Source organism: Lycium barbarum, chromosome 2 (assembly GCF_019175385.1).
Source record: "Lycium barbarum isolate Lr01 chromosome 2, ASM1917538v2, whole genome shotgun sequence".
Lineage (NCBI taxonomy): Eukaryota > Viridiplantae > Streptophyta > Magnoliopsida > Solanales > Solanaceae > Lycium > Lycium barbarum.
Window position 1 is genome coordinate 114,421,960 of NC_083338.1, and position 23,989 is coordinate 114,445,948.

General features: G+C 40.6%; 2 protein-coding genes across 2 annotated transcripts; one reads left to right on the forward strand and one right to left on the reverse strand.

The window, feature by feature from the left end:
* Positions 1 to 2,649: 2,649 nt before the first annotated feature.
* Positions 2,650 to 6,496, reverse strand: LOC132626822 (uncharacterized). Its single transcript, XM_060341825.1, has 4 exons — positions 6,340 to 6,496; positions 5,337 to 5,486; positions 4,862 to 5,110; positions 2,650 to 3,187 (listed from the first exon to the last, which is right to left on the reverse strand). The coding sequence occupies exons 1-4, from the start codon at positions 6,397 to 6,399 to the stop codon at positions 2,909 to 2,911; spliced, it is 738 nt and encodes a 245-aa protein (XP_060197808.1). The 5' UTR covers positions 6,400 to 6,496; the 3' UTR covers positions 2,650 to 2,908.
* Positions 6,497 to 14,191: 7,695 nt separating this feature from the next.
* Positions 14,192 to 14,824, forward strand: LOC132628764 (uncharacterized). Its single transcript, XM_060344528.1, has one exon. It carries the CDS (start codon positions 14,192 to 14,194, stop codon positions 14,822 to 14,824), a length of 633 nt encoding a protein of 210 aa, XP_060200511.1.
* The last annotated feature ends 9,165 nt before the right edge of the window (positions 14,825 to 23,989 follow it).

Genomic DNA, 23,989 nt, shown 5'->3' on the forward strand with positions numbered 1-23,989 from the left:
ACATATGACTTCTAGTCCAGAGAATTCTTGATTTTGTTTCAATATACTAATTATTTAGTGTGGTTTAGAGGACTCTTGTTTTGAGATACAAATTATTTAGTATTGAAATAAAATGGGTTTTGATCAAGTAACATGAACATTGAGAATTGATAAAGTTGATCCGTAGTATTTATTATTGAGGTATAGTTGATAGAGTCAAACAGAAGAAGATTGAAAATTCTATGATGTTTGCTGATACCATAGTTGGTGTCCCAATTTATGCAATCAAGTTTTAGGATATGGTGCCGGGGAAATTGATTACCAGAATTAATTTGGTGGAAATGACATCAAACATGTAAATTATTCCTGAATGGAAATTCAACATTTAGAGCCATAATAATTATGAAGGTATGGTGTCTCATTTGATAATAGGTGAAGCGATGTTCATCAAAAGAATCGAGAATACCATCTGACTAAGAAGTACTAAGAAAAATGAATGAAAAATATTGAAGAATATTCGCGATAGTTATCAATGTATGTTGGTAGGTCATTTAAGTTACAGATACAATTAATATAAACTTTAAAAAATTGTACTATAGTAACCATTATATTCAACTGTATAATTTAAATTAAGCAACCAACCCCCCTCCCTCAGAGGAGTGGAATCTTCCACGTTAAAGCAAATGGATATAATTATCAAAGTCAAATACCACCAAAGCTAATTCACCTTTAGAAATTGGAGTCTATTGTTATTCTCTTACCTCTCATTATTTGTGCAAAACACAAATCAATTGGGCTAAATGGGGAAATCTTGCTGCTTCTCAGAATCAGATGATGATGGTAATGACAACTTGAAGATAATCTTAGTGATGGTCATAGCTCTTGTGTTGATGGTCATCTGCCACTCTCCACCAAGAATGAGAGGTGTCTTGGTATACCGATGTTAAGATTTTATTTATTTCTATCCATCTTCAAGTTTCAATCCATTGTATTTGCAAAAACAAAATAGTTTCAATCTCCCAATTGTGTTAAAACTCTACAAATTTGTAGAAAGATGTGTGTCTATATGACTTCCCTTTATGTCAACTACCGTGTAGTTGATAGAATAAAAGTTATTTCAAAGGGTAGAGATGTTGAAATAGGGAACATGCAGTGGAGAGAAATTGAGACCTTGGTACATTTTTCTTGATTGCATAGTGTTTGTTTTGAACAGTTTCTTGCAATCAGTCAATTATTGCCTTTGAGATGATAGATGATCTCCCTATCTGATGAATCATTATCTACTTTGAATTTAATTTAGAGTTGACATGAAATTTGATTGTTAAATCATCAAAGCAAACAATGTGCAGACAAATTAACCCTCATGATATACATGTGCAGTGCATTTACAGAAGGATTGGTTGATCAGAGAGATTAGGCAGAAGAATAAAGGATTACAAAGTTTTTTTTTTTTTTTTTTAATCTTCTTCATATGAAGGACTTCGGTTTAAATTCCTTTTACAGATTAAATGCCAGTTGACTTGCAGACAAATTGATCATAGGGCCTAAAAATCCACACATGAAGAGTGGTTAAGAGCACTTGAACCTATTGTATATGCTGGTGTATTGGTTATTTGTCTCTTAACAAATTCCATTATGTTATCCCTCTTGAAACCACCCCTTTCATAAGTCCATGTACAACCAAAGTTTCAGAACCTGATGATACCCGCAAAATGCTACCCCGCTGTGTCTAAAACTAAATTGTGAGATAATCTGAGCATTCAATCCAAAACCTTAATGAGTAAAATGACTACGCCAATTATAAACCCTTCAGAGACTGAGTTAGGATGCTAATATAACTCAAACACCTAAAAGCTTACTGTATCTTTTTAGCCGGAGCAATCTTTCCCCTGTAAATGATGCAGTTTTCCTTTTAGATTTCATTAGTTCCCTCTCAATGGCTTAACAGCCTTAATTTTTGCTATAGGTTTTAACTCCCAGATCTTACTTATTTTTTTGTTTTATGGGGTTATCACCTACTTTTTCTCTGTAACTTTCTTGCATCTACTTGATGCTTTTCAATACAACCACTTAATTCATCATAAAAAAAACTCAACACCCCCGGCACCTGAACATCAATGCGGGCTTACTGGTATGGAAATGAGCTGAGGCTCTAACCATATTAGCGTGAATTAGCTCCTTAGTAATGGTTTAATCTATAGATAGAAAGCCCAACGATAACAAACTACTACGGTAGGTTTGAAGACCGATTATATAACAGGGGAAGAAATGCAAGCTTTTCTTTCAATAGCAGGCCAAATGAATACAAGATCATCGGTCTCTGAAACAATTCACTGTTTCGAACTTTAAGAGTTTTGAAGTTGCCCAAAGCACGTACAAACCACTTTGGAAGCCTCTATACAACATATATGAAATAATAACATCACTCTACGGAAACAAATCAGGATATAAGCTAAACAGCACAGGAAATAGCATTGTAAGAGTTACTAAATCAACGGGAAATTGCTAAAATCAGCCAGCTATCCCCTTTCACTGGCGGACATCCTGTAACTTCCCCATGAGCTCAGCACCATAGGCTGAATCATGATATGGCAATGTGTTCCTGAAGGCTCTCGTATATGCATCGAGAGATATGAAAAGAATCAAATCCAGTTGGTAAAACCATTAACAGAAACAAACACAAGATCAACTACTACTGAATGGAAGAATACAAACAACGTAGGATTGCAGCTTTTTTACAAGTGATAATCATCAAATTTACAGTAACTACATGCTTCCTTTCCCTAGGGGCTTTCATTATTTACAACATGAAGATAAAAGGATACATTGTAAGTAAACATCATGAGAGTTCACATTTATTCTTGTCTTACACCGGAGGTTAGGTGAAATATTTACAACTGATGTACACATGATAGGTAATAATATTTTACTAGTTTGCGTCTTGTGTGCTCTGGAATGACCAGGATACATAGGCAGGTTTAACTGCTGAGATCTGAACTCGTATCACCTCATGTATCGCACCTCGCTGAAGTACCCCAAGAACATCTTCCTCCTTCCCTGTTGCAAGATCTTCTAAAGAGACTGTACGTGTGCGTAATTCATCACGCATGCGAAAGCCATAAAACCACCTCCCAAGCTTCCACCATTGTACACGTACTTGCCTTTGTGAAATATTGCTGTTATTTAGGATTTCCATGACACATTCGCCCTAGTACAGAAGAATAAAGATCAAATAACTTCAATAAGTTGATTCCAGGTTAAGGAAATTAATCATAGTCCACGGAAATAGAAAGGGCGCTCTTAGGGGTGGAAAAATCAGCCCATACAAACATGACTCACTCAACCCACCCAAGTTTGGGCCCAACCCATTTCAGCCCATCAAAAATTGGGCTGATATGTAGCCCAAATTGACCCATGAAAAATCTTATCATTATTTTCAAAAAGATCTTTTTTTATTTGATATGTTATATATAGCCATAATAAAGGAAAAAAAATTATTAGGTAACAAAAAATCATAAAAGAACAAACAAAGAAATTAAAAATTAGTAAGAACTGGGCGGGTTGGGTTCTGACCCGCTTTTTAGCCCATTTCAGCCCAAGCAACTTTTGGGCACGTTGTTATGACCTGCTTTTTTAGCCCAGTTTAGCCCAACACACGAACAACTTTTGGCAGGTCAATAACCCGTCCATTTATTAACTCAGCCAAATTTGACCCGCCCATTCCACACCCCAGCGTGCTTAAACTTAGACTAACTCTGGAAGTCTTGGAAGTGTAATTACTAATATAGACCATACGCCTGAAGTCTAGGTGCAACAGAGATGCTGCTCTAGTGCCAGGTGATCAAGTTAATCACTCTATAGATAAACACAGATATTTTTGCCAATTGTACCATCCACAAGATGGGGAGAGCACATATTTTAATAAGGCAATCACTAGCTGGAAGCAGCTGCTTATTTAGTAAAAGAGACCCTACAACCCAATACGACTCTTGCTAACATAACCAAACATTGTCTCTGCAGCGACTACTTCATTTTTACAGTCTAACTTACACCCGTAAGCTAAAGATTTTAATGTCTAATTAGCTCAGTTGTACTTAGTAGGAACTTAATGATCCTCAATAAAGTATACCAAAATTGTGAGTCCTGCTAAAACACATTGGGCTGGATTCCACCATTGTGCATCTAAGCAAAAAGCAAGCACATTAATTAGGCTGTATTTCAGCATATATATCTACTTTAGGATGCACTATCACTGATATGTCTATCAGGAGAAGAATCAATATTTGTACATAACAATCTAACAGGAGCAGCACATGCCACCTAATATCTCTTGTGTCTAAAATGAAACAAATATTGCATAACAAATAAGGACCAACAACTATTTCACTCCAATATCATGATACAAGACTTACTAACGCTTTGATACTTTACCGAGCAAAAATACAACCTCAATCTAATTACAGTGCATAGATAAAAAAAACTCAACGACCAACAACTATTTTACTCCAATATCATGATACAAGACTTACTAACGCTTTGATACTTTACCAAGCAAAAATACAACCTCAATCTAATTACAGTGCATAGATAAAAAAAAAAAAAACTCAACTGCCCTGCGAAGGACAATAGAAAGTTTCTAACCAATGCGAAAAGACTGTGCTAGTATGAGTCAACTGAAAGATCTAGGTCTTACATCAGCTCAAGCAGTTAAACACAAATAAAATATGTCATTTTCTTTTTCCCAGAAAAGTTCATCATCTGAAAAGATTCAAGTGGTACAACACTTGATTCACTGACAACATAAAATGGGAAACTGGCATCAACAAATTTGTAACAAAAGCGTTAAAAGTGATGGAACAAAATTTGTTACAGAAGTAGTTACCGGCAAACCAAGCCAGATAAGGCAGTAGTGCAAACCAATCAAGTTGAGCAGCACATCATGCTTGGATTTAAGGAAGAATGTCTGGACATCTTCAAACCCAAACTGCATCGAATCCAGTTCTCCAACTGCTTTCAGATAATGCCCAACCTCAATCGACTCAAATGCCAAACAGCGATTGACAAAATCAATTACGCCTCCTGCTTTTCCTGCCATCTCATGGTGCTTCCTAATATAAAACACTCTCCATTCCTGCATTTTAAGTAAAAATGGTTCATTTTTGCATCAAGCTATAAGTCTCAAAGTATAGTCACATGGTTCACTTTCAAGAACTTAAAAATATAAAAGGTGACTGATCAATCTAAACCAAAGTGGGAAACACTGTTGATGGGGAACCATAGCTTACATTCTTAGTTCATGCTAATTCCAAGCCAATAAGTGATATGCACTTATATTCCTATCTATTTATAATACTAACCTGATGGTTGCGGTTGTTATAAGATGAAGACTCAATCTGGAGAGCAAGAGCAGGCCATCTTTGTTTACAAAGAGAAGCCCATAAATGATTTGACCCACACAGCCACCACCAAAACCGAGAGCAACTTCCCAACGAGCAAAGATCACCTACCTGAAAAATTATAGCTCAAACGAACAATCAACACAATTTTCCACAACCTAGAAATCACAAAGCCAGTTTGTTCAGTTCCTTTCAAAGCAAACAGCATGATTTTTTTAAAAACACAAAAATACACCGCCTCTGTCCCAATTTATGTGGCACAGTTGGAATTTGGAGATTCAAACTTCTAAACTTTGATAGTGAATTCATACATAGAAGCTTTAATTTATATATATTTGCAAACTAGGTAAAAAAGTAATATAAATCACAAAAGTTAACAACTTAAAATATTTAAAAGGCATATAAAAAAATTCCAGTCAAAGAAAAACTTGATTGACTCTCGAGCAAAGGTCACCTACCTGCAAAATTATAGTTCAAACCCACAATCATCAACAAAATTTTCCACAACCCACAAATCACAAAGCTCCAAGTAAGAAAAAGTAGCAAATTAGAAAAAAAAAAGAAATATTATATGAAAAATAGGAAGAATGTCAGAATCAAGAAAACAATTTCTAACAAACGACAAATGAGAAAAACAATAAATTCAACTCCTTTCAAAGAAAAACAGCATAATTCTTTTAAAAAGACAAAAATATATAAATAATCCTTAAGGAAACAAAAAAAAAAAAAAAAAACCGACAATCAAGAAAACCATTTTCAACACAAGACAGAAATCAGAAAATCAATAATTTCAATTCTTTGGAAGCATAATCTGAATTATAACAAGTAAATTAAAAGGGACCATCAAAGAACCAAGAATCAAGAACAGTTTCCATAACAACCGACAATCAGAAAGTGGACAAATTCAACAAAAAAAAAAAAAAAAAACAGCAACATGCATAAAGAGAATCAAAGAAAGAGGTACCTGAAGAGAAGAAGCTATTTTGAGGGCAATATCATTGGGAATTGAAGCTGATATAGACATTGATCGGTTCACTGAAGAAGCTCAGAATTTTTGAGTTGAACTATATGAAAGTGAAGTAAAATGCGTGTCCGTTTGGAAAAAAGACATGATGTTTTCCATCATGTCACGTAACCAAGCACGTGCCATCATGTCCAAGGTCAAAGGGTAAACAGTGAGTAAATCGTTTGGTGCACGGTATAAGTTGGAATATTCCAGCACTACATTTTTATATCATGTTTGGTAGGAATAAATTTATATCTTGTACCAAACAAAGTATAAAATGCATTTCATGATATAAGCTGGGATATACCTTCTTATACTACTTATCCTTGGACTATTTTATACCCTCTCCTAGATGGTATAAAATAGTCCCAAGATAGGGATAAATTAGTCCCGCGATTATAATTCCGGAATAATTTTGGTCATGCAACAAACGACGACTAAGTAATTAAAAGTTTAAATGATACTAATATATACTAGTACCAATATTTAGTCACAGTTAAGAGAAAAGTATATTTACGAAAGATATTTTTGGTGTATTCATTCGTTTGTGGTAACCGTTCAATACATAAATTTTTAGCTATGTGAGAGTGCAATTTTTGCACTATTATGTAATTCACAATACTTTAAGGGGTATCAATGGGACGTTTTGACTGGTTATTTTATAAAATTTGTAGAATATCAAATTTTCAATTATTTATTTACTAGTATCCACTATAGCATCACATATCAAAGTCCGAGCAAACAGATGGACACACTGGTTCGCTGAACTTTTGACAATAGACAAAGAAATAAAAGTAAAATCATATATGAGTGCTTACAATAATGAATAATAACATCAAAATAAAAGTTGTTGCCACAAGATTTCTCCAACGCTTCTTAGTCGTAATTTAAGAGAAAAGTGTTTACAATAAGTCGAATTTTAGTAATTAAAAGTTTAATACTAGTAATATTTAGTCATAATTAAGGGAAAAGTATATTTACGAAAGATATTTTTTGTGTATTCATTCATATTTTTTGTGTATTCATTTGTTTGATGTAAACGTCAAATACATAAAGTTTTATTTTCAGCTATTTGAGAGTGTTATTTTTACACTATTATGTAATTTGCAATACCTTATTCTGTAGGGGTGTCAATGGTATGTTTCGGCTGGTTATTCTATAAAAATTGTAGAATATCAATTTTTCAGTTATTTATTTTGTATAATCAAAATTAGATTTTTCAAAACCGTCCCATCATCTAGGTTTCTCTTTGATATCGATACGATTCGGTTAATTTTCAGTATTTTAAAAAAAAAACTGTGATATAAAAGTCACAAGTAGAAGTTAGAACATGATACCATGCATACTTCTATAGGACTGCGGGGAAAAGTCTCAAGACATTTTTTTTGTTTAAAAGGTGATGATCAAGAAAAAAAATGAAAAACGATACGACTAGAGATCCATCCTACTATTTTACACTAATATAAAATAATGTCCAACAAGATAAAATTTCAGATCACGCGAGAGGAAGAAATCAATCAACTCAAGAAATGAGTCTACTAAGATTATCCAACAAAAGAAAATTCAAATCACACGAGAGAATCTAATACCTTGTGGCTTGCTACTTAATATCGATGGAATACCTTGTAGCTTAATGGTTACTACTTGAGATGCTAGAACTAATTTAGCGCTTGTTTCGAAAGTCATCCAAGTAATTGGAATTGGTCTAATTGGGTGTAATTACACAGTTTGGCCTGTTTGTTTGATCAGGTAATTTATTTAGTTAGGTGGGAATTGGGTGTAATTACACTCTCCAATTCTCGAGCGGCGGGGGGCTGAGAATTGCTGTAATTATAGAGTTACTTTTTAGTTTCTTTCTTTTTTGTTTTATTTTTATTTCTATTGTTATAACTTCTTTTTTATTTTACATTTTAATTATTTTTATCTTTAAAATATATTTTTCTTTTTATATTATTTATCTTTCATTCCCTTTTTTCTCATTCCCAACCTGTGATTCCATGTAATTGCTCGTATTTTTTTTTTATGTTGTTCATTTAGCATAGCTGTATTATTATTCTAAAATTTGAAACTACACCTCGAATGAGTCATTAACAAACTTCGCATATAATGAGTGATGTTATTAAAGTAGAATTTCATTGTGAATGAGGTTATATATAAACTTACATTTTCTTACATTGGAACTTACTTATGTAATGTTAGAATTTGACATAAGAGTATTATGTTTAAAAAAAAAAAAAGATTTTGAATTTAGGTTATTTTTTATTTTAATTTATTTGTTTTAGTACGATTGACTTGTTATTTCACATTGCATGTTGTTTATTTTTCACTTACAGCTGATAGATTTTTTTTTGTCAGACATTTGAATAATTTTATGGCTTTATATTTATAAATATTTTTTTTTGTCAAACATCCAATCCATGATATTCTCACAAAAAAGTCTGATTTTAATTTTTATAATTTATTAAAATATTATTAATTTAAAATATATATATATATCAATTATTATTTACAATATTAGTTACAAATATATTATTATTAATTAGTATATTTTCAAGATATAATGTGTTGTTAAATACATAATTTAATATCATCTATAAATGTACATATTTTTCAAAGATTAATTTTAAATGTTTGATAAGAAATTCTATTTTTAAATTAAACTAACTGTGTAATTACACTTGTGCAACCAGACAGTACGCTTATAATTACACTGTAATTACGTGTTGACAAACAAACAGGTCGTTGTAATTACAATACTGTGTAATTACTTTGCTGTGTAATTTCTACCCTAGTAATTACACCAATTCCAATTATTAGGTGGCTTTCAAAACAGACCTTTAGTTTCAATAGGAGTAACAGAATAGTTTCAAAGTTGAGAATGTTAATTACCTGTTGTCGACTTGTAGTCATTTTCGTCGCTCTAAACCCAGGGTGAAAATCTAATGATTTATTATTTTAACTTTGTAATATATAAATAAATTTTACGCATATAAATTTACTCAGTGCGGTTCGATATTTTTATGAAATTTAAAACCTACCTAGGTATTTGGTACGGTTATAAGTTTATATAAACACCGTTGGTTGTATTAAAAGAAACCTAATGATCGATTTGATATGGTTCGGTTTAATCGGTTAAGTCGGTTTTTACAAAATCATTGACACCCGTACCTTTAATATCAACGGTAATCTAAAAAAGGTAAAATAATATAGTATAAAATCTTGGGAAAAGTACACAAATTACCAATTAACACCAAAATAATTGCCCGTGTTTGCCCCTACTAGAATTAATTACAGCAAACACCTATGCGGCATTAACCGACTATCCTTGGCAATATATGTATTTTGATTCCTCTGTTCCTTATTTTGCGTTAATCCATCTGCCTAATTTATTTTATTCTTTAGCTATTATTGCTTTTATTTCCTTTTTGTCTGTTTTTTGGTCTTTTTTTTAAATATAAAATATCAGCTAATTATTTTTAGACTAATAAAAATATTTTAAAAATTAAATAATTAGACTACAACAAAAAGTAATTAAGAAAAATTATTAAGGTCAATAGCTTATTTATTAAAATCTAAATTCATAAATTTTAATTTTTGTTGCAAATGAAAACAAAACTTATATCTAAAAATCATTTTTTCAAGTGAAAATCTTTTTCACTCATAGAATTTAGTTATTTCCAATTGAATGAATGTCCAAACACAATTTTAATTTTCAAATGCCTTTTTTCAACTTAACAACAAATACAATTTATTTTCAAATATCACATTTTTTTTATATCCAAACGCCTACTAAGAGCCCGTTTGGATTGACTTATAAGTTGCTTATAAGTTGCTTATAAGCTGTTTTCAGCTTTTCTGAGTGTTTGGCTGGCTAGCTTAAAGTCATTTTGTGCTTAAAATAAGCTCAAAAAAATAATTGGGCCCATTTGACTTAGCTTATCTAAAGCAGCTTATAAGCTGAAAACAACTTATAAGCCAAAAAAATAAGTTAGACTACCCCAACTTATTTTTTTTAGCTTATAAGCTGCAAACAGCTTATAGGCATAAGCCCATCCAAACAGGCTCTAACACTAACTACCAAAATTTTCAATATTCAATTAAAATCTACTCATGGACTAATCCTAACTCCCCGAATAATAAGTTCTAACTTACCTTGAGGAGATGATATTCGAATTGGTTCTTTAAATTTTGAGAGTCTATTTCAAAAGAAAGGATTATGATAATACTTTTCCTAAAGCAAAGAATCACCAGTCTTCTATGATACCTTGTCAGTATATGATATATATCATATGGGTATCAAGAGAACTGAAAAGTGCTTTTTGAAAGAATAATATGTTCTCTACGATACCTTTGTTTACCCCGGATTCAGGTGATCAATTAAATTTATAGGTGGGTATAGGATATGTGTTTTGCTCTTGATGTGTACTAGGCAAAGTAAACAGAATATTTGAACGTTAGCGATATATATAGGTTTGTGAGCAATGTATGATACTTGATAGATGAAATGCGCTAATCACAATAACGGGCGGCCTTGGCCGAATTAAATGATGAAAGAATTAGTATACAAGAGTTCCTCTATTACAAATGTTCTTGGAAAGTAAGAAGAGCCCAACCCCTTTAAGGGAGGTAGATATGCCCTATTTATAGCAGTGAGCCCATGGGCCTCATACAATAGGAATTAATAAATAACAATAAAAAGGACAGCCCCTGCACGAATTTGGTGGGATTGGACTGACGGCGCCGTCTGACACACGCATAGTTGGTGGCCGACCATGACGTGACACCACTGGTGCGCTTCAGCAACGGTCACAACGGACCAACGGATACACGGGCAAACGGTGTCCGGATCAACGGTGACGAACCCTCAAGTAGAGTCCCCGAACCATCGGTGGCATAGAGACCGGACCAAAGGGCGCCCCTGCTCAGCTTCGATTAAAGCACTTATCCGGGAAGGTGTGACGCCCCTCGTGCGAACTCCCGGCCCTCTTCTTCCTCCGGTCCATAGTTTCTCCGGATATGACTCATATCCGGTTTCTACCGTATACAGATAGCCCCCACGCTTCCCGGGTCAACGATCCATCGGAGTAACGGGAAGTGAATGAATCATACAACCGACCTCCCGGATGGCCTATTCTTATCTCCTCATTTTGGCGGGAATAGTTGCGTCATGCCTTTTCCTTCGACGGCCACGTGTCCTGCTCCGGATGGTCCGCTCCTGCCAACCGCCTTTTGCACGTCGTTTCGGGTCGCTTCGCATTAATGATGGGGCACGTGGCGATCCCCGATTGGCCCTCCTCGATAACCGTTCCCCTTCTTATGCCTATATAAAGCCCCTCATCTCCTCATTTTTTCACTTTTACGATCTTCTCTTTTGTTTCTTCTCTCCTCTGCGTTCTACCTTCATCCTTTCTACAGCAAATCTACTACCAAATCTTCGCTTATTTTTACGTGAAAGGGAGATTAATTTTGTCATCATTCTCGCCAACTGCCTTTTGCTCCAGTTGCTCTTCAAATCACCATTTCCTCCGTTTCCTTTGCATTATCTTCCGAAATTCCCTTCCCTTCATTCCTACAATATGTCTGAAACCACTTCTCCCGAAATTCCCTCGGTTTCATCCCCGAGGGCCGAGACTGTGTCTCCGACTAAACAAAGGAGCAACCCCGAGACCACGGCCTCGGATATTATACCGGCCAAATTTAACTTCAATAAAGACCTCGAGGTGGAAAAGCCCTCTGCCGTCTCAGACCGGGGTTACGACGTGAGGCGATATCCTTCTTCTATAACCGAGGATAAGCTTGACATAGTCCGGGCAGACTGCGGGTGGAACACACGCCCAGTGAGGGTTTTTGCACCCGGGCCGGACGAATCCATTACCAACCACCGGGAAGGGTTCTTGTACGTGTACTCTTATCCCTTTACCCTTAAACTCGACCCCCCGATTGATCCGGTCATACTGGATATGTGCCGGACCTATGGTGTGACCTTGGCACAGATCGGCCCAATCGTTTGGAGGGTCGTTGCTTGCCTCCGGCTGTTGGCCAACAGAGCCGAGAAGGAATTCTCGCTGGGCCACCTAATACGCCTGTATTCTCCGAGAATATTCCGGGGCGATGTCATAAAACTAACCAAGCGTAGCCGGAACCCGTTCTTCTCGAAGATGGACGAAGACCGGGATAGGGGATGGCTAGAACGCTACGTCCGGGTAAAAACCGAGGACATAATCCCGGGCGCCCATCTACCTTTTCCGGAGAAGTGGAACGATAAGCGTAAGTTCGATCCTTTGAGCAATCGTCCTTACTTGTTTAGCCGTTTTTAGTGTTGTTTCCTTATTGCCCTTTCCTTATTTTTTGCAGCAAACGGATTTGTTCCCTCGGTTATTCGTGATCTGAGTGAATGGGTCACGACACTCCTCGGCCAGCTTCTCTATGAGGACCGAACATGGGCCCATTTGTCTCGTGGACGATGGATTGCTCAAAATCATGGTAATGTTTGACTTTCCTCCGTTTCTGTTGTATCTTTAGCCATTCGCGGTCGTCCGTTTTCTCCGCCCTGCCTATGCCTTTGTCGTTCAGGTTTGCCGAAGGGCTCGGTGGCATCCAGATCGGAGTCGGGGGTCGTTTCCCCTGCTCCGACGTCCGCGTTCGATACGGCGGGTTCTTCCAGCGTTCTTGCCGAAGCTACCAAAAGGAAACGACCCTCCGAAAAGGGGGAGCCGCCCAAACGGAAGAAGGAAAGAGGTGTTGCCCGGCCCCCGAGAGAAGAAGCGGAGCCTGACATCATAGTTCGGAGGGTCGACCCGGCTCCGTCAAAGACTCCAATACCCGAGGAGACCGCCTCCGTTCCGCTTTTGCCTTCTGTCAACGAAGGTCTCTTGATTTCCGTTTTTCCTTCAGGTGCGGAAGAAATCCTCTCCCCGGCTCCTCTCCGGTCGGTTGACTTTGTCGACATTTCAGGTGGAACTTCTCCGGAAGATACTCCCCTGCAGAGGAGGAAGGGACCGTGGGAAACGGTTGTCACTGCAGCCGATCAAAGGATTGCCCCAGTTCCGGAGACCGAAGCCCCCATTCACGCACATCCGTCTCCCGACCATGAACCTGTTTCCATTGCGGAGCCCCCGGTCTTTGCCAGAAACATTGAGTCATCGCCAAGTTCATCTACCCCGGCTCGGAGAGCTGAAGATTTTGAAGATATGTTTTCAACTACTCCTCCTGCTACCGGTGAAACTGCGGGTTTCGGCCATCTGTCAATTCCACGGGCCACGAGGCCGGCTAACCGACAGTCAGAATCTGGCTCTAGAGATAACCTGGTGACCATTTTCCCAGCCCCGAGCGTAGAACCAAGAAGGACTAGATCGGCCGTAATCACCGTCCCCGAGGATTGCGGCTTTTTATCGCGCCCGGTGGGAGTAGCAAGCTACTTACGGCCTCTTGTCTCCGACTCGGACAAGCGTAAAATGACCGGGGTCACCTGGCAGTGCCTTATGAACGAAGGCATGCACGCGGGCAACCGGGTAAGACCCTCAGCCACCTTTATATATCATCAGACTTTATGCTCACTTTGTTTGATTCTTTATGTTTGTTTTTCTTGCAGAGTGTGATACTGGTCAATGAGGCCTTCATCCGTGCCCAACACGAGATGGACGATCTTCGAGGCCAACTAGATGCCCAAGGCCGAGAAACGGAGAAATATAAGCATCTTCTCCTAGAAAAAGAGGAAGAGTTGGGTCGGGCGGCTGTTCTTGCCAACCTTCGTCCCGAGCTCGATGTGGCCAAGGACGAAAATCGTCGTTTGAAGAGCGAATTGGTCGCCATGACCGATTATAACCGAAGCCTCGAGACTGAGAAGATTGGCCTTAGCCGAGACAAGGCCCATTTTTCGTCGAGGCTGGACGAGCTGGAGACCACCGTATCCCAACTCCGGGGGGAACTGGATTTGGTGAAGGCCGATGCAGCGGGCCTAGCCGAGAGGAACCGGCTACTGGAATCCGACACCGCTCTGTATAAAGAACGTATGAGAGTTTTTGAAGGGAAAGCCGAGGAGCGGTCTCGGATATGTGAGGGCTTGAAAGCCGAGCTGGAGGAGGCGGTGAGCGCCAACGATGTTCTTAAGGCTGAGCTAGAAGCTGCTGTTCACATGAGGAATATTGTTGTGGCAAACCGGGCCGAGCTGGAGACTAAGTTAGCTAAAGTCGAGGCTGATTTAGAAGAAGCCTGGAAAGGCGTGGAGGCGGCCGAGGCTCATACTGCCATCGTCGCCGAGTACGAGAAGTGGAAGTCTCGGCGGCTCACCCTCGAGGAAGCCGAGCAGGGATTCTCTGATCTCCCGGCCCTGATAAACCAGGCCAAAGGAATGGAGGAGGAGGCAAACCACGCCCTCGGGTCCGATTCAGACGATTCCGAGAGAACCGAGTCCGATCATTCTGCCTCCAGTCATCTAACATAGGATTTTTACTTGGCTTTTGCCTTTTGTCTTTGCTGGCTTTTTGACCTTTGATGTGAAAGTGTTCTTTGTAAAAGTACCTTATGTATATATGAAAGTTGCATTTTTCTTGTTTCTTCATTTGAGTGCTCGTTTTTATTTTGCTTTGAATTATCGGTCCATTTTTCGGACAAGATGACCCGTAGTCATTGATTAATTCTGCCCGTAGAGCCTACTAAGATGTTTTGTGACCTCAGATCTTTCCGTGCCCGTGATAGGCGCCTCTTTAGGACCGGCATTTTTTGTGGCCTGTTCGTAATGACCTCGTTGACCTTGTCGAATTTCGACCACAGTGCTCGGTGTAGGGCGTATAAATTGAACAACGCCGAAATACGACCAATGCCATGGTCTTTGTATTGTAAATGTTCATACATATGAGAATTTTTATTTCTTGTATCTTTGCCGTAGCAAACACTAAATGGGACACGACTCATTATGATCGTTTGGTCCTTACATCGAAGGCGATGACCGGTGGCCAGCCTTTATTTTTGCCGTGGCAAATGCTGAATGGGACACGATTCATTATGATCGTTTGGTCCTTACATCGATGGCAATGACCGGTGGCCGGCCTTCATTTTTGTCGTGGCAAATGCTGAGCTTCTTCGTTTCTCTTTATCGTGGCGTGCTTCGATGTGGGTGTTGTGCCCCCTAACATTTATCCGAGCTTCGAGGTCGGGAGAGTGTTATCAAGCCCCCACTTGGAAGGTGTGACCTCGTGTGTCTGAGTGCTGGCCCTTTATCTTTGTTGCGTAGCACGTTGTACTTGTTGCCTCATTAAAAACCTCGTCGGAAAACCCATTTCGGGACAAAACTGCACTAAGGAAAAGAGTGCAACACGTGCTTTCAGTCCTAAATTTCTAATTTTGTGTTGTCCTTGATTTCCTGCAAAAGAAAGACACGGTTAACAAAAAGCATGTGGGGAGATCATACCTTAGCAGTAGTATCTCTTTAGATGGGCTATGTTCCAGTTGTTGCGCAGGTATTGCCCATCCATGGACTCCAGCTGGTATGATCCTTTGCCCGTTACACCGGTTACCCTGTACGGTCCTTCCCAGTTCGGTCCTAGCTTTCCCTCGTTGGGGTTCTTTGTATGTAATGTGACTTTTCGAAGCACCAAGTCCCCCACTTGGAAATGCCGAAAGTTGGCTCTTCGGTTGTAATACCTTTCCATCCTCTATTTTTGTGCCGCTATGCGGACCGACGCTCCTTCGCGTAGCTCATCCGCGAGGTCGAGCTTCACGGCCATAGCCTCCCCGTTTGATTCTTCGGTGGCATATCTAAAACGGAGGGTCAGTTCGCCAACCTCCACGGGGATGAGGGCTTCGGCTCCGTAAACCAACGAGAACGGGGTTTCCCCCGTGCTTGATTTGGATGTGGTTCTGTAAGCCCAGAGCACCTCCGATAGTATTTTCCTCCAATTATGCTTCGATGCCTCAAGTCTCTTCCTCAGATTTTGGATTATCGTTTTGTTCGTTGATTCTGCCTGCCCGTTTGCACACGGGTGATACGGGGTTGACACGATTTTCTTGATCTTCAAACCTTCGAGAAAACTGTTGACCTTGCCACCCACGAACTGGGGGCCATTATCACAGGTAATTTCAGACGGGATGCCGAAGCGGCAGATGATGTGGTCCTATATGAAGTCGATGACTTCCTTTTCTCTTATCTTTTCGAAGGCCTGCGCTTCAACCCATTTAGAAAAATAGTCAGTCATAAACAAAATGAAACGGGCCTTACCTGGTGCCCGAGGTAACGGACCAACAATGTTCATTCCCCACTTCATGAAAGGCCAAGGTGAGATGACCGAATGCAGAAACTCCCCGGGTCGATGAATCATCGGAGCATGCTTCTGACAACCGTCACATTTTTGGACAAAATTTTTCGTGTCCTCGTCCATCCGGTTCCAGTAATAACCGGCCCTGACGATTTTCCGAACCAAAGCATCTGCACCGGAGTGGTTGCCGCAGGTCCCCTCGTGCACCTCTCTTATCACATATTCCGTTTCACCGGGGCCCAAACATTTAGCTAAAGGACCGAGGAAGGACCGTCGATACAGTTGACTATCCACCAAGCAAAAACGGGCAGCCTTGGTCCGCAGCGATCGTGACTCCTTCGGGTCCTTTGGGAGCTTCCCCTCACGCAGGTAGTCGATGTACTTATTGCGCCAATCCCAGGTCAAGCCCATTGTGTATATTTCGGCGTGCCCGGTTTCTATGGCCGTGTTTGATAAGTGCACCGTTTCCCCGAGGTTGATTTCCTCCCCCTCAACCGAGGATCCTAAGTTTGCTAATGCATCGGCTACGCTGTTCTGCTCCCTCGGTAGGTGCTGCATGGTCCACTCTTTAAATTGATGAAGCACCACCTGCGTTTTTTCGAGGTACTGCTGCATCCGTTCGTCCTTTACCTCGAATACGTCGTTCACCTGGTTCACGACCAGAAGCGAGTCGCACTTTGCCTCTATTGTTTCGGCTCCCATGCTTCGAGCCAATTCCAAACCTGCAATCATATCCTCATACTCGGCTTCATTGTTAGTCAATCTAGCAGTTCTAACGGACTGTCGGATGACCTCCCCGGCCGGGGTCCTAAGGACAACCCCAAGGCCGGAACCTCTAAGATTCGAGGCCCCGTCCGTATGTAGAGACCAAATGCCCGCGGTCTTTCCCGAGGTCAGCAAAAGTTCTTTCTCGACCTCGGGGACCATGGCCGGGGTAAAATCTGCCACAAAATCGGCCAAGATTTGGGATTTGATGGCCGTCCGAGGCTTGTACTCGATATCGTAACCGCTAATTTCTATAGCCCATTTTGTTAACCTACCGGATAACTCAGGTTTATGCATGATTCTTTTTAAAGGGTAAGTGGTTACCACACATATGGGGTGGCATTGAAAATAAGGTTTGAGCTTTCTGGAAGCGCTTACCAATGCTAAGGCTAATTTTTCCAAATGGGGATAACGGGTCTCCGCATCCCCCAAAGTTCTACTTACATAATAGATAGGGAATTGCGTACCTGATTCTTCTCGGACTAAAACGCCGCTTACCGCCATTTCGGAGACTTCCAAATAGAGGAAGAGTGGCTCATCGGACTTCGGCGTGTGCAGCAACGGGGGGCTGGATAAATACTTCTTCAATTCCCTTAGGGCTTCTTGGCACTCCGGCGTCCAAACGAAGTCGTTCTTCTTTCTGAGCAAAGAGAAGAAATGGTGACTCCTGTCCAAGGACCTCGAAATGAAGCGACTCAGCGCCGCTATCCGCCCGGTGAGCTTCTGTACCCCCTTTATGTTGTTCACGACCTCGATGTCCTCGATGGCCCTGATTTTATCCGGGTTGATTTCAATTCCCCGGTTTGACACCATGAATCCCAGGAACTTACCTGACCTGACGCCGAAGGCACATTTCTCGGGGTTGAGCTTCATGTTGTATCTTCGGAGTACATCGAAGGTTTCCTGCAAATGCTTTAAATGGTCCTCTGTTTCCAAGGACTTAACAACCATATCGTCAACATAAACTTCCATCGTTTTTCCTATTTGTTCTTCGAACATCCCATTAACTAGGCGTTGGTAAGTTGCACCGGCGTTTTTTAATCCGAAAGGCATGATGTTATAACAGTAAGTCCCAAAACGGGTGATGAAGGATGTTTTCTCTTGGTCCTCCGGGTGCATCCGGATCTGGTTGTACCCGGAGTGAGCATCGAGAAAACTTAACATTTCGTGCCCGGCCGTCGCATCGATCATTCTGTCGATGTGAGGCAATGGAAATGAATCCTTCGGGCATGCCTTGTTTAAATCCTTATAATCGACACACATTCGAAATTTATTACCTTTTTTGGGCACCACCACCACGTTAGCAAGCCAATCCGGGTATTTCACTTCCCGAATGGAACCTATATTCAAAAGCTTTGTTACCTCGTCTTTCACGAAGGCGTGCTTTGGCTCCGACATGGGCCTCCTCTTTTGCTTGACCGGGGGAAACTTCCTGTCCAAGCTGAGTTTGTGTGATGCTATTTCCGGTGATATACCTGTCATATCTATATGCGACCATGCAAAGCAATCGGCGTTAGCTCGAAGAAATTCAATTAACTTACGCCTGAGCTCCGGGGTGAGCCCCGTGCCCAGGTATACCTTTCTGTCCGGTAAGAACTCAAACAAGATGATCTGCTTCAGCTCCTCCACGGTTGACTTGGTCGCGTCCGAGTCATCCGGCATGACAAAGGATCTGGGCATCCCGAAGTCGTCCTCCTCGTGCACTGGACTCGGTCCAGTGTACCTTAGTTGCTATTGGGGGACCTCCCCTCCGGTTGCACCCTTCTCTTCCTGAGCCGGCTTCTCAGGCCGGGAAGCCGCCTCATCTACTGCGAACATTTCCTTTGCTGCGGGCTGCTCGCCCCGGATGGTTTTCACCCCCTCCGGAGTGGGGAATTTCAACAACTGATGCAGTGTCGAAGGAACCGCCTTCATACCATGTATCCAAGGTCTGCCCAATAACGCGTTATATTTCATGTCCCCTTCGATCACATAGAACATCGTTTGTTGAATGGTGCCATCCACGTTTACGGGCAACGAGATCTCTCCCCTCGTGGTTTCACTTGCCATATTGAACCCGCTTAACACTCGGGCCACTGGTACGATCTGACCGAGCAGTCCCAGCTGTTCAACCACTCTCTATCGGATGATGTTGGCCGAGCTACCTGGGTCAACCAAAATACGTTTGACCTTAGTTTTAAAGACAAGTACAGAAAATACCAACACATCATTGTGGGGTTGGATGACGCCCTCCGCGTCTTCGTCATTAAAGAAGATGGATCCCTCGGTCGAATGACCTCGAGTGCGCTTCTCACGAACAATAGAAATCCTCGTCCGCTTCATTACCGGCCCTCGAGGGGCGTCAATCCCCCCCACTATCATGTTGATTGTATGTTGGGGTTCGACAGGTTCGGGCCTTTGATAAGATTCTCTTTCCTTATAATGATTTTTGGCCCGCTCGCTCAGCAGATCTCGGAGGTGGCCATTTTTCAATAACCGGGCTACCTCTTCTCTCAATTGGCGGCAATCCTCAGTTCTATGACCGTGGGTTCCGTGGTATTCACACACTACGCTCGGATCCCGCTGACCCGGGTCCGACCTCAATGGTTTAGGCCATCTTACATCGGGGACACGCCCAATGGCCGAGACAAGTCCCGAAGTGCTAACGTTGAAGTTGTACTCCGAAATTTTTGGCGGAACCTTGTTACTGGCGGAACTTCCGGCATCGCTCCTAAACGAGAGTCCCCGACTGTTCGACGGGCGCTCAACCCGCTTGCTGCCCCGTCCAGAGAAATGGCTTGGACTCTCGATTAGTTTTTTTGGCCTGACATTTTGTCTCTCTGAATGGGGATACGGCCGAAATCTTTCTTTCGATGATTCGAACTTCGTTTCGTATCCCTTCCTTGGTGCCTCGAAACCTCTATTTACTTTGATCTTTACCGGTGGGAGCTCGAATTGATCATCCTCCACCCGAATTTTTGACTCATACCGATTGTGGACGTCGGCCCATGTTACGGCCTCGTATTCTAGCAAACTTTCTTTCAATTTGGCCGAAGCCACCGAACTTAGCATGTTGAGGCCCTTTGTGAAAGCCTGCGCAGCCCACTCTTCTGGCACCGGGGGGAGTTCCATCCGTTCCCTCTGGAACCGGGTGACGAACTCCCGCAGTAGCTCGTCGTCCCTTTGGGTTATCCGGAAAATATCAGCCTTACGGGCCTGCACTTTTATGGCACCGGCATGGGCTCTGACGAAGGCGTCGGCGAGCATTTCAAAAGAAGTGATCGAATGCTCGGGTAGATGGTCGTACCACGTTAATGCCCCCTTCGATAGGGTCTCTCCAAATGTTTTCAACAATACCGACTCTATCTCATCTTCTTCCATATCGTTGCCCTTTATAGCACAGGTGTACGAGGTCACATGCTCATGCGGGTCCGTGGTGCCGTCGTATTTCTGAATATCCGGCATCTTGAATCTCTTCGGGATCAACTTGGGGGCCGCACTCGGAGGAAAAGGTCTTTGAATATACCTTTTTGAGTTTGGCCCTTTTAGCAAAGGTGGAGCCCCCGGTATTTGATCCACCCGAGAGTTGTACGTCTCGACCCTCTTTTCGGTGGAATCCACTCGCTGTGCCAAAGTTTCGAGCATCTTCAGAACCTCGGTGGAGGATCCGGCCCCAGAATCATCACTCTCGACCACCCGTGGCTCGTTCCTTCCGATTTCCGCTGTACCCTTAGCTTTTTCAGGCCCAGCTTCACCCTTTCCGCTCTGCAGTCGGGCAATCGCTAATCCTTGCTCGTCGATTGCCGCCCTTTGTTCCTGCAACATTTCAAAGATTAATCGCAAGTTAATGCCATCGTTTGGTGCGTCCGGTTCTCTCCGGCCATGATCCCGGGACAATGTAACGGAATGATGAGTGTTTAGGGGGTCGGTCGCCGGTGGGACGGCGTTCTCTTGATCTACGGTATTTTGCCGGTTGAGTCCTTTCCTCGAATCAACGGGGTTCGGATCAGCGGGGTTCGGCAATGCCCGCAGTCCGCTCCCTTCGTTTTCCGCCACGATCTCGGCATTATTAACATGACCGGATTGCTCAACGTCAGCCATTTGAACCGTTTTCACAGAGATGGGTAGGGACGTTTTTGGCTTTGATGAATATGGTAGAAATCAAGGCCAAAGACCATTATTATCCTAGCCCCACGGTGGGCGCCAAACTGTTTACCCCGGATTCGGGTGATCAATTAAATTTATAGGTGGGTATAGGATATGTGTTTTGCTCTTGATGTGTACTAGGCAAAGTAAACAGAATATTTGAAGGTTAGCGATATATATAGGTTTGTGAGCAATGTATGATACTTGATAGATGAAATGCGCTAATCACAATAACGGGCGGCCTTGGCCGAATTAAATGATGAAAGAATTATTATACAAGAGTTCCTCTATTACAAATGTTCTTGGAAAGTAAGAAGAGCCCAACCCCTTTAAAGGAGGTAGATATGCCCTATTTATAGCAGTGAGCCCATGGGCCTCATACAATAGGAATTAATAAATAACAATAAAAAGGACAGCCCCTGCACGGATTTGGTGGGATTGGACTGACGGCGCCGTCTGACACACGCATAGTTGGTGGCCGACCATGACGTGACACCACTGGTGCGCTTCAGCAACGGTCATAACGGACCAACGGATACTCGGGCAAACGGTGTCCGGATCAACGGACGAACCCTCGGGTAGAGTCCCCGAACCATCGGTGGCACAGAGACCGGACCAAAGGGCGCCTTTGCTCAACTTCGATTAAAGCGCTTATCCGGGAAGGTGTGACGCCCCTCGTGCGAACTCCCGGCCCTCTTCTTCCTCCGGTCCATAGTTTCTCCGAATATGACTCATATCTGGTTTCTACCGTATACAACCTTATCAGTATATATTATATACCAGGTTATTATTATAAAGGATTGAGCTCTTTCTTGAAGGAATGAACCAGTCCTTTATGATACAATGTTAGTACATGATATGTAACATGTGGCTATAATAGAGGACTTATGAGTGTTTTTTGAAGAAATGAACCAGCGTATATGATACCCTGTTAGTATATGATATAAATCAAGTTGATATCATAGAGGAATGAACTCTTTTTTAGAGGAATGAACCAATCCTCTATGATACCCTATCAATATATGATATATACTATAGGGTATCATAAAGGATTGAGCAATATCTTTTTGGAAGGAATGAATCTGCCCTCTACGATATTATGTTAGTATATATACATACAAGGCTGGTATCATAGAAGACTGATTGTTTTTCTTGAAGGAATGAAACCAAACCTTTATGATACCCTGTTAGTATATTGTATGCCATGTGGGTCTCATAGAGGACTCATGATTTTTTTTTTGAAGGAATAATCAATCATCTATGATACCATGTCAATATATGATATTTACAATATGGTGATCACAGTATACTTCAACTGCTACTGATTTGATATACTATACGCTAGAATAAGTTGTTTTTCGATAATTGATATATAAAAAATTAAAAATAAATATAAAGATGTACTATATCAGTTACTTCCTCCGTCACAAGTTATATGATACTCTTTCTTTTTTAGCCAATCCAAAAAGAATGACACCTTTCTATATGTAGTAACAATAAAGAATGACACCTTTCTATATTTAGTGACAATTCAACTTTAAATTTACCTTTTTACCATTAATAAAATGATTTCTAGCGACACAAATTTCTATGGTTTGTTTTAGACCACAAGTTTCAAAAGTATTCCTTTATTTCTTAAATTTGTCAAGTAAAAGACCTTCACATAAAATGGGACGGAGGGAGTATCTTTTTTATTGATACATAACAAAAATAAATGAGTCAAAAAGCGTGTAGAATTAGATTATGAACAAAAACAGAAAACTAAAAAAAATGAATTTTTAATGAAACTACAAAAGGAGAAAAAAAAAAAAACAGGTGTAACGTATAATTTATTTTGATAACTGAATTAGAGAAAAAATGAGGAAAAGAAAAAAAAGGTTATATTAGAAAAGGTGAATGAATGTTTACTATATCAATATCTTTTTTTATTGTATAGAAAAAAAAAAGCAAAAAAGTGAATGAGACTATATTATGAAGAAAAAAAAAAATATTGAGTACGGAATCAGATTATGGTGAAAAAAGAAAATAAAAAAATGATATGATTTGATAAAAACAAAAAAGGAAAAAAAAAGAAGAGATAAAATAAAGGAAAAGTGTGAAGAAAGAATAGAAGAAAAACAAAAGAAATGGAAAAAAAAAAAAAAAAAGCCACTTCCCTCAAAAGATACAATCGGCAGGAAGGTTAACTAGTTTGATGGGATGAAAAGTAAATAGATCGATAAGGATAATTAATTTGTTTTGATGGGCAATTATATAGTTTTCCCTAAAATCTTTTCACAAGACTAGTCCTTCCACGGATCGATGGTTAAAAGATCAAAATTCAAACTATGTTGTGAAAGTAGAATTTTTAGTGTCATTAAAATTATTATCTGCTTTCAGTCATAGTATGGTGATATCTGATAACATTCTCTTGAGCCATGAACTAGTAAAGGGTTACACTAGGAAACAATTATCTCCAAGGTGCA

Coding starts and splice junctions, on each gene's coding strand:
- LOC132626822 (XM_060341825.1), bottom strand. CDS start 6,399: ATGTCTATATCAGCTTCAATTCCCAATGATATTGCCCTCAAAATAGCT. Junction 5,111..5,336: donor ATAACAACCGCAACCATCAG/GTTAGTATTATA, acceptor CTTAAAATGCAG/GAATGGAGAGTGTTTTATAT. Junction 3,188..4,861: donor TTATCTGGCTTGGTTTGCCG/GTAACTACTTCT, acceptor CTTCTGTACTAG/GGCGAATGTGTCATGGAAAT.
- LOC132628764 (XM_060344528.1), top strand. CDS start 14,192: ATGACCGATTATAACCGAAGCCTCGAGACTGAGAAGATTGGCCTTAGC.